General features: G+C 39.4%; 1 protein-coding gene across 9 annotated transcripts in view; it reads left to right on the top strand.

Annotated features, from left to right (window-relative positions):
• The window catches only part of CASK (calcium/calmodulin dependent serine protein kinase), a 389,761-nt gene that overhangs the window by 361,701 nt on the left and 13,851 nt on the right, over positions 1 to 14,209 (top strand). For all 9 annotated transcript variants that reach the window (XM_082865258.1, XM_082865256.1, XM_082865252.1 and 6 more), the window contains 4 exons: positions 1,757 to 1,872; positions 8,853 to 8,933; positions 9,040 to 9,120; positions 11,701 to 11,903. In XM_082865258.1, coding sequence (XP_082721384.1) covers positions 1,757 to 1,872; positions 8,853 to 8,933; positions 9,040 to 9,120; positions 11,701 to 11,903 — 481 coding nt within the window. The remainder of the gene's footprint in view (positions 1 to 1,756; positions 1,873 to 8,852; positions 8,934 to 9,039; positions 9,121 to 11,700; positions 11,904 to 14,209) is intronic.

Raw genomic sequence — 14,209 nt, 5'->3', positions numbered from 1 at the left:
AAAAGATTAAGAAGGCAAGCCACAGAGTGGAAGAAGATACCTCCAACACATATAACTAACAAAAGTGTAATATTCAGACCATATAAAGAATTCCTACAAATCAATGAGAAGAAGACAACTGGATAGGAAAGTGGTCAAAAGATTTGAACAGGCACTTTACAAAAGAGGAAATCCAATAGCCAATAGCATATAAAAGGTGCTCAATCTCATTAATAATCAGTGAAATGCAAACTCAAAACACAGTGTTATTTCATTACTCGTCCACCATGATGGCTAAAATTATAGACTGATAATAAGTGTTCACATGGAAGTGGAACAACAGGAACTCTATACTGCTGGTGGGAATGCAAATCAGTACAATCTCATTGGAAAACAACTCGTCATTTTCAATAGCATTGTATGGCACTCTGATAGTCATTTTGGATTCTCCTTATATGTGGCTCACTCGGGCACCCCACATTGGCCCACAAGCAAAGTCATTAAGCAAAACCTTCTGTGGTAATATCTTGAAAGGCAAGTACTTGCTTAGCTTAAACCTAAGAGAGCAACTTTTTTTATTATTATTATTTTAAATTTTTGGCTGCGTTGGGTCTTCGTTGCTGCGCACGGGCTTTCTCTAGTTGTGGCGAGTGGGGGCTACCCTTCGTTGTGGTGTGCGGGCTTCTCATTGCAGTGGGTTCTAGGCGTGTGGGCTTCAGTAGTTGTGGCACATGGGCTCAGTAGTTGTGGCTCGCGGGCTCTAGAATGCAGGCTCAGTAGTTGTGGCACATGGGCTCAGTAGTTGTGGCTCGCGGGCTCTAGAATGCAGGCTCAGTAGTTGTGGCACAGGGGCTTAGTTGCTCTGCAGCATGTGGGATCTTACTGGACCAGGGCTCGAACCCATGTCCCCTGCATTGGCAGGCAGATTCTTAACCACTGTGCCACCAGGGAAGTCCTAAGAGAGCAACTTTTTAACAACATTTATGTATATGTTACTAATGCTGAATACTGTAATTATGTAGAACAAAATTATGATTTTTCTGAATGTAATTCTAACTTTGGATTTAATCATAGCTTTTTTTTTCCTACCTAGAATCTTCAAGTAGTAGTAGTACCGTTTATTAGGCATCTACTGTGCCTGCCACTGTGCTAGGGATATTATTTACATTTTTTGTTATAATTCTTTACAACAGCCATCCAAGAGGCTCCAAGAGATTAAGGAACTTGCCAATAGAATGCACCGCCTAAGAGCATGGGCTCTGGTGCCAGACTGTCCTCACCCTCCCACTTAATTAGCTGTGTGATTGGGACAAATTAATTAACCTCTCAGTCCTTTGATCCTCTCATCTGTAAAACAGTGACATGATTTCACGTGTTGTTAGAAAGATTAAATGAGTTAATATATGTAAATTTCCTAGAAAAGCACCTAACACTAAATTGATAAAAGCTAATAAGTGATAGAGCCAGGATTCAAATCAGACCTGTCTCAACTCAAAATCCCACACTCATTCCACTGTATTTCATGACTATATGTTTAGACTTTTCATCTGTGTTATCAGTTAGTATATGTTCAAGTGATACAATGTTATTTTCGTATAAGCCTGCATTTTTAAAACCTTTCTAGGAAATTGTCAAGGAGCAGCCTTTATCTGAATGATTTGAAAAGTTTGTGAGGAGTTTGTTCACGCAGGTTCATGTAAACTCTTCAAATGACTGGTTTTCCTCTTTTATCAGCATAAAACTATACATTAGTTTTTTTCTTTTCTTTGTGTGCTAGGCGAGTCGCTTGCATTGCCATGGAGAAGACCAAACAGGAGCAGCAAGCCAGCTGTACTTGGTTTGGCAAGAAAAAGAAGCAGTACAAAGATAAATATTTGGCAAAGCACAATGCAGGTAGGGAAAAGTACGACTTACTGAGACCGGTTAAACATCTCAAAGACTGAAGTAGATGTAACATCTCAATTCCGTCTTCAGAGTTCTCTATCAAAAAAAATTTCACCATATGAGATCATCAGCTTGCAAAAACTTTAAGAATCCCTTGCCTTCGATTATTATGTTGGTTATTTGCCAAATATTTTACAGAGCTATACTTTATAGGAAGAAAATGCTATTTGGAAACAGTACTCTCTGGAACTCAAAGAACCCAGTACATTAAGTCCTCCCCTGAGAAATGAGAGACTGAGAGTTTGCTGAATTGCCAGGATTCTTGCCTCCTTGCTGAGATTGGCCTTGAGCAAATACCCTCACTCCTGGCTCCTCTCTGGCCCTTGGACATGGCCCTGTGCCACATTTCTAAGGGCAAAGGTGCGCTCTTAACAGAGAGCTGTGCTGCAAATGGTTCAGTGATTGATCTGAAAGAGTGCAAATGACATTAGATAGATACTAACTTAATTTGGTCAGTTCCTGTCACTAGTCTTCTTCCTTCATGGTATTTCTTAGCCCCTAAAAGACCAAGAACATTATCTTGGCCTACCCTTCATGGTATGTTTGTCTATATGGAAGCTTGCATTCAACTTAAGTCAAAATATTCACTCATTTGCTAAGAACTGAAATGAATACCAAAAAAAGCATGCTCTGTCATTGCAGTAGAATTCCCAGAAGACTCACAGGATGTAACTTAAGTTAACGAAAAGGCATGATGATGTAGGGTGGGATTTACTTATTTTCAATAACTTCTTAATATGACTCCTTTTATAAGGAACTTTTCTGAGGAAGTGCAAGCCCCAACATTGGCATTAGATTAGTTCCCAAGGTTTCAGAAATAACTCCAAACTTCAAACATATGGCAAAGAAAATCAAGTGAATGCAATCATGCACACCCAGTTTGACAGTATAATATTTCTGACAGATATGAAATGCATTTCCCTCTGTAGAGCATTATATTTTATTAGTATTCACTAGGAAAAATTATTTTGAAACTCTGAATGATTCATTTCTTGATCAGAGAGTAAAAGTAAACATTTTGAAGTATTGTATAATGTGGAATGAATGTGAGTGACCACATGGCTTAATTTTAAATGGTTCAGTTAAATGCGGAAATCTTTCCCATCATGATAGCTACAGTGTGCCACATTTTTATTTCCAATAAAAGGTATCATTTCTGGTTATATACCACTACAGAGCACTAGTCTGATAATGGCTATTTTTGTTTTATAAAGGGAAGAAATATTCAAAGTAGATTAGTTAAATATAATTAGTTAAAACTAATTGTAAATGCTCCAGTAGTACTATTTGAAGAAATTCACTGTAGTAGCAGCAGAATGTTGTTTAACACAAAATGTCAGTGGTTATTGCCAGGTCTCCATAATCACCTTTATTTCCATCAGCTTCTAACAGGCTCAGAAGGTCTGTTGACATTACATATATATCTATAACCTTGTAATTTTTACAATGATTTTAAATGATATATAGATGGCATTAAAATTAATTTAAACGTAGAAAAGCAAAGAAAATGGCCGATAAGGCTCTCAATTCATCCTTAGCTTTTTATATTCTACTGATGGAAGGCATGTAGACATGAGTATTCAATTTGCCAACACTCTTTAATTTAGCTCTGAGGAAAAATAAGAAGCCGGTTAATTGAAAAACTAGACTCTCTAAATTCTGACAAAGAGTCTGTTGAATCGTTCACTTGAGAATTTTGCCAGAGAATCAGCATCCCATCTGGTGGCCAGTGTTTTCCAGAGTTAACTTTTTCCATTCTTTGACCACTGGGGCACCACTGATCTTCCACTGTTCCTGTTCTCTCTGATTCATCACAAGTGGTGCTTGGTAGTCCTGCAAACGCACCTACCTGTAAGCTTAATAGCCAGCCCAAGCTAGGACCAGAAGTTAGCACACCTGTGTATCCATGCACCTTTGGCAAATCACTTGGCTCCTGTGGGCCTCAAAACGAGGGAACTGGGTTAGTCAATAAAGGATATCTTTTCTAATTCTAAAGTTCAGTGGATCTCAGGTTATTTCATCACTGGGCCTGATAAATGGATATCATTTAATGAAGCCAAGTACTCATTTGCTGTCCCTTATCTTAAGCTTTAGCTCTGGTAAACATTGCCCATTATGTTTGAAGGCTATATCACCCTTGCTAGAGAAGGCAGGAACCTCATAGAAATGGAATAGAATTGCTTTTTCTCTGTCGTCTTTAAACACAACACCTCCTATCCAAAACCATGGATCTATCTAAGTTCTTGTAAACTTAAAACTAAGAGGAGACCCACCACTTCTTTGTTATCCACAACATCTTCCTAAGCAGTGGCCTTCCGGGCCTCAGAGCCTTCCTCATGCTCACAGTTCCTTCTACATGTCAGTATTTGTCACTGCCTGAGAGCCTCCTTTGATAGAAAATCTGAGCTTTTTATAAGGTCCTTGCAGGGCCACTCAAGTTTCTGTACAGAACTTGTGTTTAGGCTCATTTGTGACTGTCTAGTCAGAATGTCATTGTTAGGATTCCCACCCGCACAAAATCATCACTCATGAGCTGTCCTATTAGTTTTTCTGGTCTGGAGAAGATGGCTGGCTTTTTCCCTGGACTTTCTAGAATATGCTGCCTGGCATGTCCCTGGCATGTCCCTGCCACCATCTCTTCAGCATTCTTCCCCATCACCAGCCAACTCTTACATTTTGTTAATTATAAAGACCAGAAGAACCATTTACTTACTGATTACCTTGCCTTTAGGAGAGATGAAATTGTCAGGAAGGAAAGTCAAGTATTTTATCAGCTGTTCTGCTTTTAGCTATGATGAAAGTTTATCCTAATATGTGGCATTGCCTACATAAAGAATTGCTCTAAAAGAGAGAAACACATACTGTTGACCTCCACTGGGAAGGCAAATGCTTTGAGAACTTTGAAATACCATATTCTTTAATACCAAGAACTAGCCAAATGGGTTCATAGGCCACAAATCCAGCTATGTTTCTGAAAGGTGTCTTCTGACTTATTCAAAAGTCGATTGTAAAATACAGTGGGGGAATCATCCCGTAGTCCTCAGTAAATTAAAATAAGGGCCATTGGGATTAACATATACACACTACTATATATAAAATAGATAACCAACAAGGACCTACTGTGGAGCACAGGGAACTACACTCAATATTTTGTAATAACCTATAAGGGAAAAGAATCTGAAAAAGAATCTGAATCACTTTGCTGTACACCTACCTGAAACTAACACAACATTGTAAATCAACTGTACTTCAATTTTTTAAAAATGCAACTGATTTTTATACATTGAAAAATAAGTAATTTTTAAAAAATAAAATAAGGGCATATGTTTTGTTTCCTGCTTCAAATCTTTGAGAATTCAGCAGCTATTGTTGACAAGATCCAAACCTTATCATTAAATTCTGAAGTTGTTTACATTTGTAGTAAAAATAAAGGATGAGAACTTTATCAATATCTAGAACTGATGGAAATGATAAAATACTAGAATTATTTCCATTTATGTCACCAGGAAATTCTACATGTCTAGTTAAAGCAGAATTCTGTTCAAATTGTTGCCTACCTCTCACATTATACAGTGGCAGTCTATTAGCTGAATGTGACCCATAACTAAATTTTATTTTTCCCATATACACACGGTGTTTAAAATAATCTTAATTAGTTATCACATTTGAAAATCAAATATTTAACATAAAATCTGGGTTTCTGCCTTTCCTTGAAAGAACAGAGGATGTGGTAACATTAGGCCCACTTTACTCGGCCCAGTGTTACCGTGTACAATGGCTTATCTAAGTGGAGGTTTGTACAGTATTTGAAGATACTAGTATACTTCAAAGCTACTTTGAAGATAGCTTTTCCAACTGAGATATGGAATCAATGTTAAAGGCTTATTTATGGAAAAGATTCTACTGGAGAACAGGTATCTAAATACTCAAAAGTGTCATGAACATTGAGTAGCTTACCAGGAAGTCAGGACAATATGCCAGACAGTATTTCTGAAGCCTTGGGAATAGATTTGATTATGGTGTGTGTAGCGTTTACAGCAAATACATTTTCTGCAACGCATGAAAGACTTTTAGCCACATAAATTTGATGCAAAAAGTATTGTCATGCTTCTAGAAGAACTATACTCTTTGAGGCACTGAGATTCCTCAGCCCTAGGACTTCCAAAATCAATTTAAGATCAAGTTATTAATGTAAACCTTTTTTAAAACTCTTCATTGATTCATTTTCTTTTAATGTTCGAGCCCTGAGCAGTGGTATTTAAATATCCTGAGAAACTCCATTTACATACACACATACAAACATAGAGGATTTCTACAATACCATTCATAGGTGTGTTTAAATTATGTTTAATACCACAAATTAGTACTGTTGACTTTAAAAAGCTATTATTTTTGTTTTCTTTAATACAGAGAACTCTAAAGACGACAAAAAGTGGCCCATAATCTCACTGCCCTGTTGACATTTTTTTAATAGTAAAAGTAATAGGCACATGTGATTAGAAAAGATACAGAATGAAAAGCAAAAGGCTTCCACACCTACACTCCCTGAAGAAGGTTTCTTGTAACTATTCCCAGACAAAATTTGTATGCATATATGCTAGTATATAAAACCCACTGGCTTTTATATAAGGATATTGTTGAATTTTTATTAAAATGAGTTTGTTTCTTAATGTGATTTATTTGCCTCATGTTTAGAATATTGCATGGTAAAGTTTCTTTTGTGCATATTATACTTTTATTTTACTAATATATTAAAAGCCATATTTCAATGACCCCTGTACATTTTTCATGCTGTCTTACTCCCAATGGCCTCTGTGCATGTAAGTAACCTGTTGAGTGACTGTGCCTCTTTGTTTTTGACGGTTTCCTTTCATTAAGTCCCTTTTTTTAAATCAGCAAACAACTTAAAACCTTTAAAAGTTCAGTCTCTAAGTGTTCTCCTTATATTCTTTGTATGTCATATTTTAAAATATCCTTTTTTATTGTTTCTCCACCCTATGACTACGTGATGATTTCATTTAGACCGGAGTACCCTCTTCATGCTACTCATATATGGTTAAGATACTGATGTGTAACATATCTGTTCATTTGTCATGTTGATTGTTGATATCTAACTCATTCTTATGTGTTTGAAAAAAAATGACTTAATTCAGTAGGATTGGAGTCAGGGCTCTGTAGAGGGAAAGAGATGTGTATACCATTCAGAAAACTTGTGTCATCATCTTGCTCTTTTGTGAGATGCTTGATTATTTCTATATAATAAAATATATCAGCTTGTTGATGGACCTCTTTCATAAGCATACTTTTCTTGACGAAAATATCACTCAGAGGGCAATAGGTATAAAAAGCAATGCCGTAAGCTCTCCTGCTTTTATTTTTGCAACTCTTCGTCGCTCCATTACCACTGCAGCATGACTAGCTAGCTCCGCCACGCAGACAGCCTCATGTTCATTTTGATTTTCTGAATCTGCCATTAAAGCATTTTGTGGTTTTTAGCTGTTGCTAGAGAATATGCTTTTAAGTCTTTTAGTCAACGTTTATGCAATCAAGTTATCAAAAAAAATGCACAAATACCCATTAACATGCACTAACCCTTATTTTAACATATTGTATTTCTTTTTTTTTTAGTATTTTGGGAATGATACTTTTGTTCGTTTGTTTCTGATCTGTTGCATTCCAGAGTATCCTATTTTGCATTTTAAGGTTCTTTGCTACTGGGAAGAACACAAATGTTAAGGACTGAGCTGATACTCAAAGCATTTGGCCATATTGTTTCAGGGAGTAGAAGCTTCTCTTAATGATTGACTGAAGCATCTCAGATTCCTCTATTACACCATGGAATCAATTTCATGGAATTTATTTCAACCCCTCTAAAATCCAGAGCTTATTCAATATTCTTTTAAAAAAGAAATTTCAGTGTGTGCCTGACAACATATGGGTAGTACCACACAGAAAAATATTCTGGGAAACATAGACACGTGATTTTAGCCTTCTTGTGAGAATTTTCAAATGTGTTGTGAGAATTGGACTACCTTAAACTTCAACAGGAACGGTCATCCTCTTGGGAAAGTTTTTGTAATAGTTTTGTGAAGAGGCAGGTTTCCAAAAAACATTTTTTAAAGCGTTTCTTCTCAGTCTGTAATGATTGATTAGAGAACTCCCCTTTTGCAAAAGTTTCCAAGCTCAGACTCTGCTTCATGCTTCTTCCCATTCTGTCCATCCTAACTTACTTACCACACACAAGCTGACAAAGTTTGGGGCCTAGGGAAGCATGTTCCCCTACTTACATACCCAAGACTTTCCATTGAATGGATAGCTGGGTTACAATAAAACTTGTGAGATGCTCATTTCCAAAGCGTGTGGAATCATAGTTGCAAAACTTGACTTTGAAGGAAATCTAGCATGCTACCTTCAGCAACTCTGTTGAAAGAAAGAACCATCAAGTTAAAGACCAGCTGTCCATGCATCTCTCCTCCATCCCTAGAAATAATCTAGCTGGCCTCTTTCTTGGTTAACTTTAGTTGCATTCATGTTGGTCACTGTCTGCAGACTTTTTCTTTTTAGTATTGCTGATTTCTTAGAATTGCAAAAATATGAACAGCATGTTGTTTTGAATGAATTCATATGATTTGTTGGATACTGCATGAAAAGATATGCAGTATCTTTTACAACTGGACTTTTATGCATGTGCTCAACATATCTTTGGATGACCCTGGTTCTAAAGTGCATTTTCATGGGCTTAAAAATGAAATTTTCTCCCAAAAGGTTATATGACATAAATTACATGTAAGCTATATATTGTAAGTTGGATCCATATTTTTTAAGACATGGCTTTACTATAATTTTGGTTTTGCCAGTAAAATTATAATTTACATACATGAAATATTCCTTCTGTAAATTTATATTCTTTCTAAATCTTTGCATTTTAGTGTTTGATCAATTAGATCTTGTTACATATGAAGAAGTAGTAAAACTGACAGCATTCAAAAGGAAAACACTAGTCTTGTTAGGTAAGTTTAACTGCATAAGTGGCTTTCTTATTTTCATCTTCAAAACTGTTTATGAATATTATTAACAATTATCAATTTTTAACTTCCTTTTTAAAAAATGACATAGGTGCGCATGGTGTTGGGAGAAGACACATAAAAAACACCCTCATCACAAAGCACCCAGACCGGTTTGCATACCCTATTCCACGTAAGCAATGTTTCACTCTCCTTTAAGTATATTTTTCCTAGTACTTTTCTAATCTTGTAATTCACATATTTTTTCTGATTACATAAGTAATAACTGTTCATTATAGGAAATTTGGAAAGTCCAGAAAAGAACAAAGAAGAAAATGAGTTAACAGTTAATCCCAACCTCACTCTCAATATTTTATTGTATACCCTTCCAGGCTTCTCTTGGTGCAAACACATCGTGTGTGTGTGTGTGTGTGTGTGTGTGTGTGTGTGTGTGTTGTTATCATTGTTGTCATCATTGTTGTCGTTTAACAAGACTGAGCTCGTTCAGTCTATTTGTAATCTAATTTTTCCAACAATATGCCATAAATGTTACCCAGATGAATTATTCTTCAGAAAAATAGGTTTTAATGATAGTATAATTTTCTTTGATATAACAATATTTTCCTTAATCTGTACCTAAATTCTTGACTTTTATCACTTTTAAAACCCAATGTGCTATCCATTGTTTATTGTAAAGAATTTTAACTCTGTAATATTTTTATTCCCCTTATTTTCTACATCTTATCCTTAACCCCTTGTCCTCTTTGTTTCCTCAACTACAAAATGAAGTAATTCCAGGAAAATAAAGAGGATTTGAGATCATATGAACACTTAGCAGATACTGGATAGATAATAGCCATCTTGCTACCATCATTTTATTTTATTTTTTATTATTATTATTATTCCAAAGTTTAAAATTTGAATCCCAAAAGCTTTTTAGCAGTTAGAGCTTTGTTCGGGGTGGGAAGAGCTAAAGGAGAATGATTTTTAAGAGCAACAGGAGAGTGAATTCCCTGGCGGTCCAGTGGTTAGGACTCTGCGCTTTCAACTGCCGAGGGCCCGGGTTCAATCACTGGTCGGGAAAAAGAGCAATAGGAAAAAATGGGAAGATTGGCTCCATCCTGTAGGGCCTTCCAATGCCATGTCAGCACCATTTACTGTTTTCTTTACATCCCAGAGAGCTGTGAGGCTTCATAAGACCACTCTCATCCCAGAACCCTGTCTGATTTACTCAAAAAAGAAATTCATCAAATATTCTTTCAGTTGGTACCACTGGAGTTTTCTAGTAAAACGCTTTAAAATGTTCTTTTAATTCTCTTTATGTCTAGATCATGAATACAGCAAGCTTCACTAACATTTAGTTTCTTCTTGATCACATAAGCAATTGAACTTCCATGTTATTAAATGGCCAATTAACTAGCTTGGTTTTAAAGTGTGTTACTGCTGACCCCAATCATGTCTACCTGCTGTAATATTTGACCCTGGGTGTATACATAGCGTATGTTTACCTACCGAAATGACCGAAGATAGGACAGCATCAACATAGTATGCTGTTTCTTCAGCTTTTCATGTGCCTGGAGAAAGGGTTCTTCTTTAAAACATCCACATTTTGATGTCCATGAGCACTTGGCAGTTCTACAGTCTAGTTGGGGCAGGAGAGAGGAAACTCCCCCTGGGTTTGGACTCGTGTACAACAAAGAATAGCATGAATTTGTTCTTGCTCAAAAAAGGAAAGAAGCAAAGGGAGAAAGAAAACTAAAACTGCTGTTCCTGGCTTGTCTAGAAAAACATTTCCTAAAGTGTGTTTTGCAGAATCCTGGTCCTATTAGTATCCCACAGAACTAGGACTTATTGGCAGATATTTTAGTATACACTCGCTTAGGTCAGGGGTCAGCAAACCTTTTCTGTAAAGGACTAAACAGCAAATATTTGAGGATTTGAAGGCCATATGGTCTCTGACACAACTGCTCAACTCTGCCATTGTGAAAGCAGCCACAGACAATATGTAAACAAATGAGCATGGCTCTTTTCCAATAAAACTTTATTTACAAGAACAGACAGTGGGCCGTATTTGGCCTACAGGCCCTAGTTTGCCAATTCCTGCTTTAGGTCTTTCCTAACTATTATGGCCATATCTGGCTATGGTCATTATATTTTCAATATAGTATCCCTTTTGCTGTATCCTGACATTCTCCTTTTGCATGATGCTGTATACCAGCACTGTTCAGTAGAACGTTCTCTCATAATGACAGCATTAGATATCTGCACTGTCCAGTACAGTAGCCATTAGCCACATGTGGGTATTGAACCCCTGAAATGTGGCTAGTGAGACTGAGGAACTGAATTTTTAATTTTATTTAATTTTAATTTACTTAAATTTAAATAATCATATGTGGTTTTCCATTTTTTTAAATTCTTCTTGTTTCCTTCTCTTAAGACCTAACTGCGTTAAGGCATAGAGTGAGTTATGTTAACCCTGGGTCATTTAGTGTCTTTCCCCTGTGGTGACCCATGAAGGGATGAACTAGATCTCACCTAAACACAGAAAGATTCACCAAACCAAACAACTAACCAACTACTGTGGTCCGATGTCACATAAACAAATATGACTTCTAGAATTTAGTTCTACAAAGCTACTGGGGGTGGGAACAGGGCATGAGACATACTACAGAATCCATAGCTTTTAAGAGGAGATTGAGTCTGGGTAGGTCCATTGGACGCATCAGCTCATAAGCTCAGCCTTTTAAACCTCTCTTGACATGTAACTTTGCAGACACCACCAGACCTCCAAAGAAAGATGAAGAAAATGGAAAGAACTATTACTTTGTATCTCATGACCAAATGATGCAAGACATCTCTAATAACGAGTACCTGGAGTATGGCAGCCACGAGGATGCAATGTACGGGACAAAACTGGAGACCATCCGGAAGATCCATGAGCAAGGGCTGATTGCAATACTGGACGTGGAGCCTCAGGTAATGCCTAGCCAACCCTGGCGCCCTGTCGTCCTGCCTGCATGCTAAGCTCAGGTTCTGAAACGAAAAATGGCATCAGAACATCACAGGTCACATAATAATTGAATAGTAAGCTACAGGAAAGTATCGGCAATGAAGGCACCATGAGTTAACCGTCTAGAATGCAAGCTGACTAATCGTTGCACTCAGGGCACACACAGTGTATTTAAGAAGTAGAGACTGTTCTCTTATGAGATTCGGTATACTCAGAAGCTCAATAAAGTGCCCAGTCGGGTCTGTGTCTGCCAGAAATCCTACAGGAGTCTAACTCAGGATGAGACTGGCGCTTTAACACAGCAGCCACCTTTCCTCTCTTGGTACAGCTCACACTAGACCATCAGAGTCTCTGCCAGCATGTTACGTTAATCGCCAGCAAGAAATTTTGATCCTGGGGCCTGGGTCCGAAATACAGCACCGGCTTTATGAATGCAAGCATGAGCGAGCCCCGGGGGATGCCAGGCAGAGCAGGGATAGAGACCCGTGGTGGTTCTTAGCCTCTGCCATCTCTTTACTGAGGGACAATGCCTGACCCTGAGCTAAAACTAGGAGGCATATGGAGAACTTGGAGAGGACTCAGAGCTAGACGCAGAGACGATTAGATGATCTGCAGATACGTCCTACATTAGAAGCAATAGAAATTGTTAAACTTGAAAAGGAGAAAGCCAAAGGCCTTACATCAGAAATGCTAACAAGCTATTTTTCATCTCTGAGGACAACCTAAGAAGAAGTGGGACTCAAAGCCCAGTAAGAAGGATTTGGGAGTTGTAGACATCAGGGCAGGTTACCAGAGAGGCTTGTGGATGCCCGTGTGACTCCCAGGCCTCCCGTTTCTAAGACCAACCTGTACCAAAAATCCCTTACAAATAGAATCAGTATACCACCTGCTGAAATGGTAGACCAGCTCCCCTCAAGCAGGCTCCATTTCATCAGAGGGCCTACCTGCCTACCCCAGGCAGGGAAGATCCCTGTTCAAGGGCCACTGTATGAAACTTGGTCTCCTAGCCATCCCCGAAGGGAGGACGGAACCGGCTTAGCCAGGGTCTGTGTGACTTGGGGCCTGATGGCTCAGTTACTTGGCTCCAAGATCCTAACATCAGGGCCGGCGGCTTCACCCATTTCCATGTCACAGCACCTGATGGGGTTCTTGAACTTGGAATCTGGTTAAGAGGCTGGGGAGGAAAGCAACATTAGGGTGAACACTATACAGTTTACTTAACAATGAACTTGGATCTTTATAGAACTAAATATATGATGTGTAATGCAGATTGATTTTTGTTTAACTGCTAATCCCTCCTTACTAGGGATTGGAAAAATCTTCTGGCCAGGGGTGGCTAGAGGAAAAGTCTCAACCCTGGTCCTGGTCTTCGACATCCTCTCCTTGGGTTCCACACTGGTCTTCACCTGAACGTCGTTTTCTGCTGGTAGCAATGTCTCTAGCAGTATGCTGGCTGCGGGGCTCCTCAGACCCCCTCTGCATTACCTCAGTCCACTTTCCAGGGCTTTCTGCCTCACCTGCTGCCGCCACCACCGCCGCCGCTATTGCTGCTGCTGCCCCACTCCTGGCGTCCACCTCTCCGCATGCCCAGCCCAGCCCAGCCCTGCCATGCACTGCTCTGCACTGCTGAGCGGGAGATACTTCTCTCGGCCTTATCAGGCTGCCCACAGCAGTCACTTTCACGTGTGGCACTGGGCACCAGAACACCCCTCGGCCCGGCCTGGGCATTTTCCCTGCTCCCTGTCTGCTGGAGGGCTCACTGCATTCTTCTCTCCTGCTTCCTCTGTCCCCTCCTCAGAACCGTGATCTCTCGGGAGAGATAGGGATCCTGTTCTCTGCCTGAGCCTCTTAGGGCCCGTGGCCCTGGGGTCAGGTATCACCCGGGTCCTGCTCCTCTAGTTGGTCTGCTTGACCACTCTGGTCCCAGGCTCTCCTGCCCAGTGCTCCCAGGCCTAGTCCTGCTCTCACACCGGCCACTGCATCCAGCGGTCCAGCTGCAGGTGCCCACAGGCTCTGCACCGCTTGGGCTTCTCTGCCTTCGGCCCACTCTCTCCCCAGGCTGGACAAGGCCCGCACCCTGCCTTCAGGATGCCCGTGGCCATGACCAACTTGCTGTCAGGCAGGTCCTCGTTGCTCCAGGGAGGCTCTCCTCCTTAGGACCTTTTCCCACCCCGGCCCATTTGATTACCTGCTGTACTGTACCTCAGACAGTTTGCCTCAACCAGCGTGCATTAAGTACTTGATATATTCTAAGCATTGTGGCATGAGCTAA

Source organism: Leucopleurus acutus (genome assembly GCF_964270905.1).
Source record: "Leucopleurus acutus genome assembly, chromosome: X".
Classification (NCBI taxonomy): Eukaryota; Metazoa; Chordata; class Mammalia; order Artiodactyla; family Delphinidae; genus Leucopleurus; species Leucopleurus acutus.
This window is presented reverse-complemented; position numbering and strand designations above follow the sequence as displayed.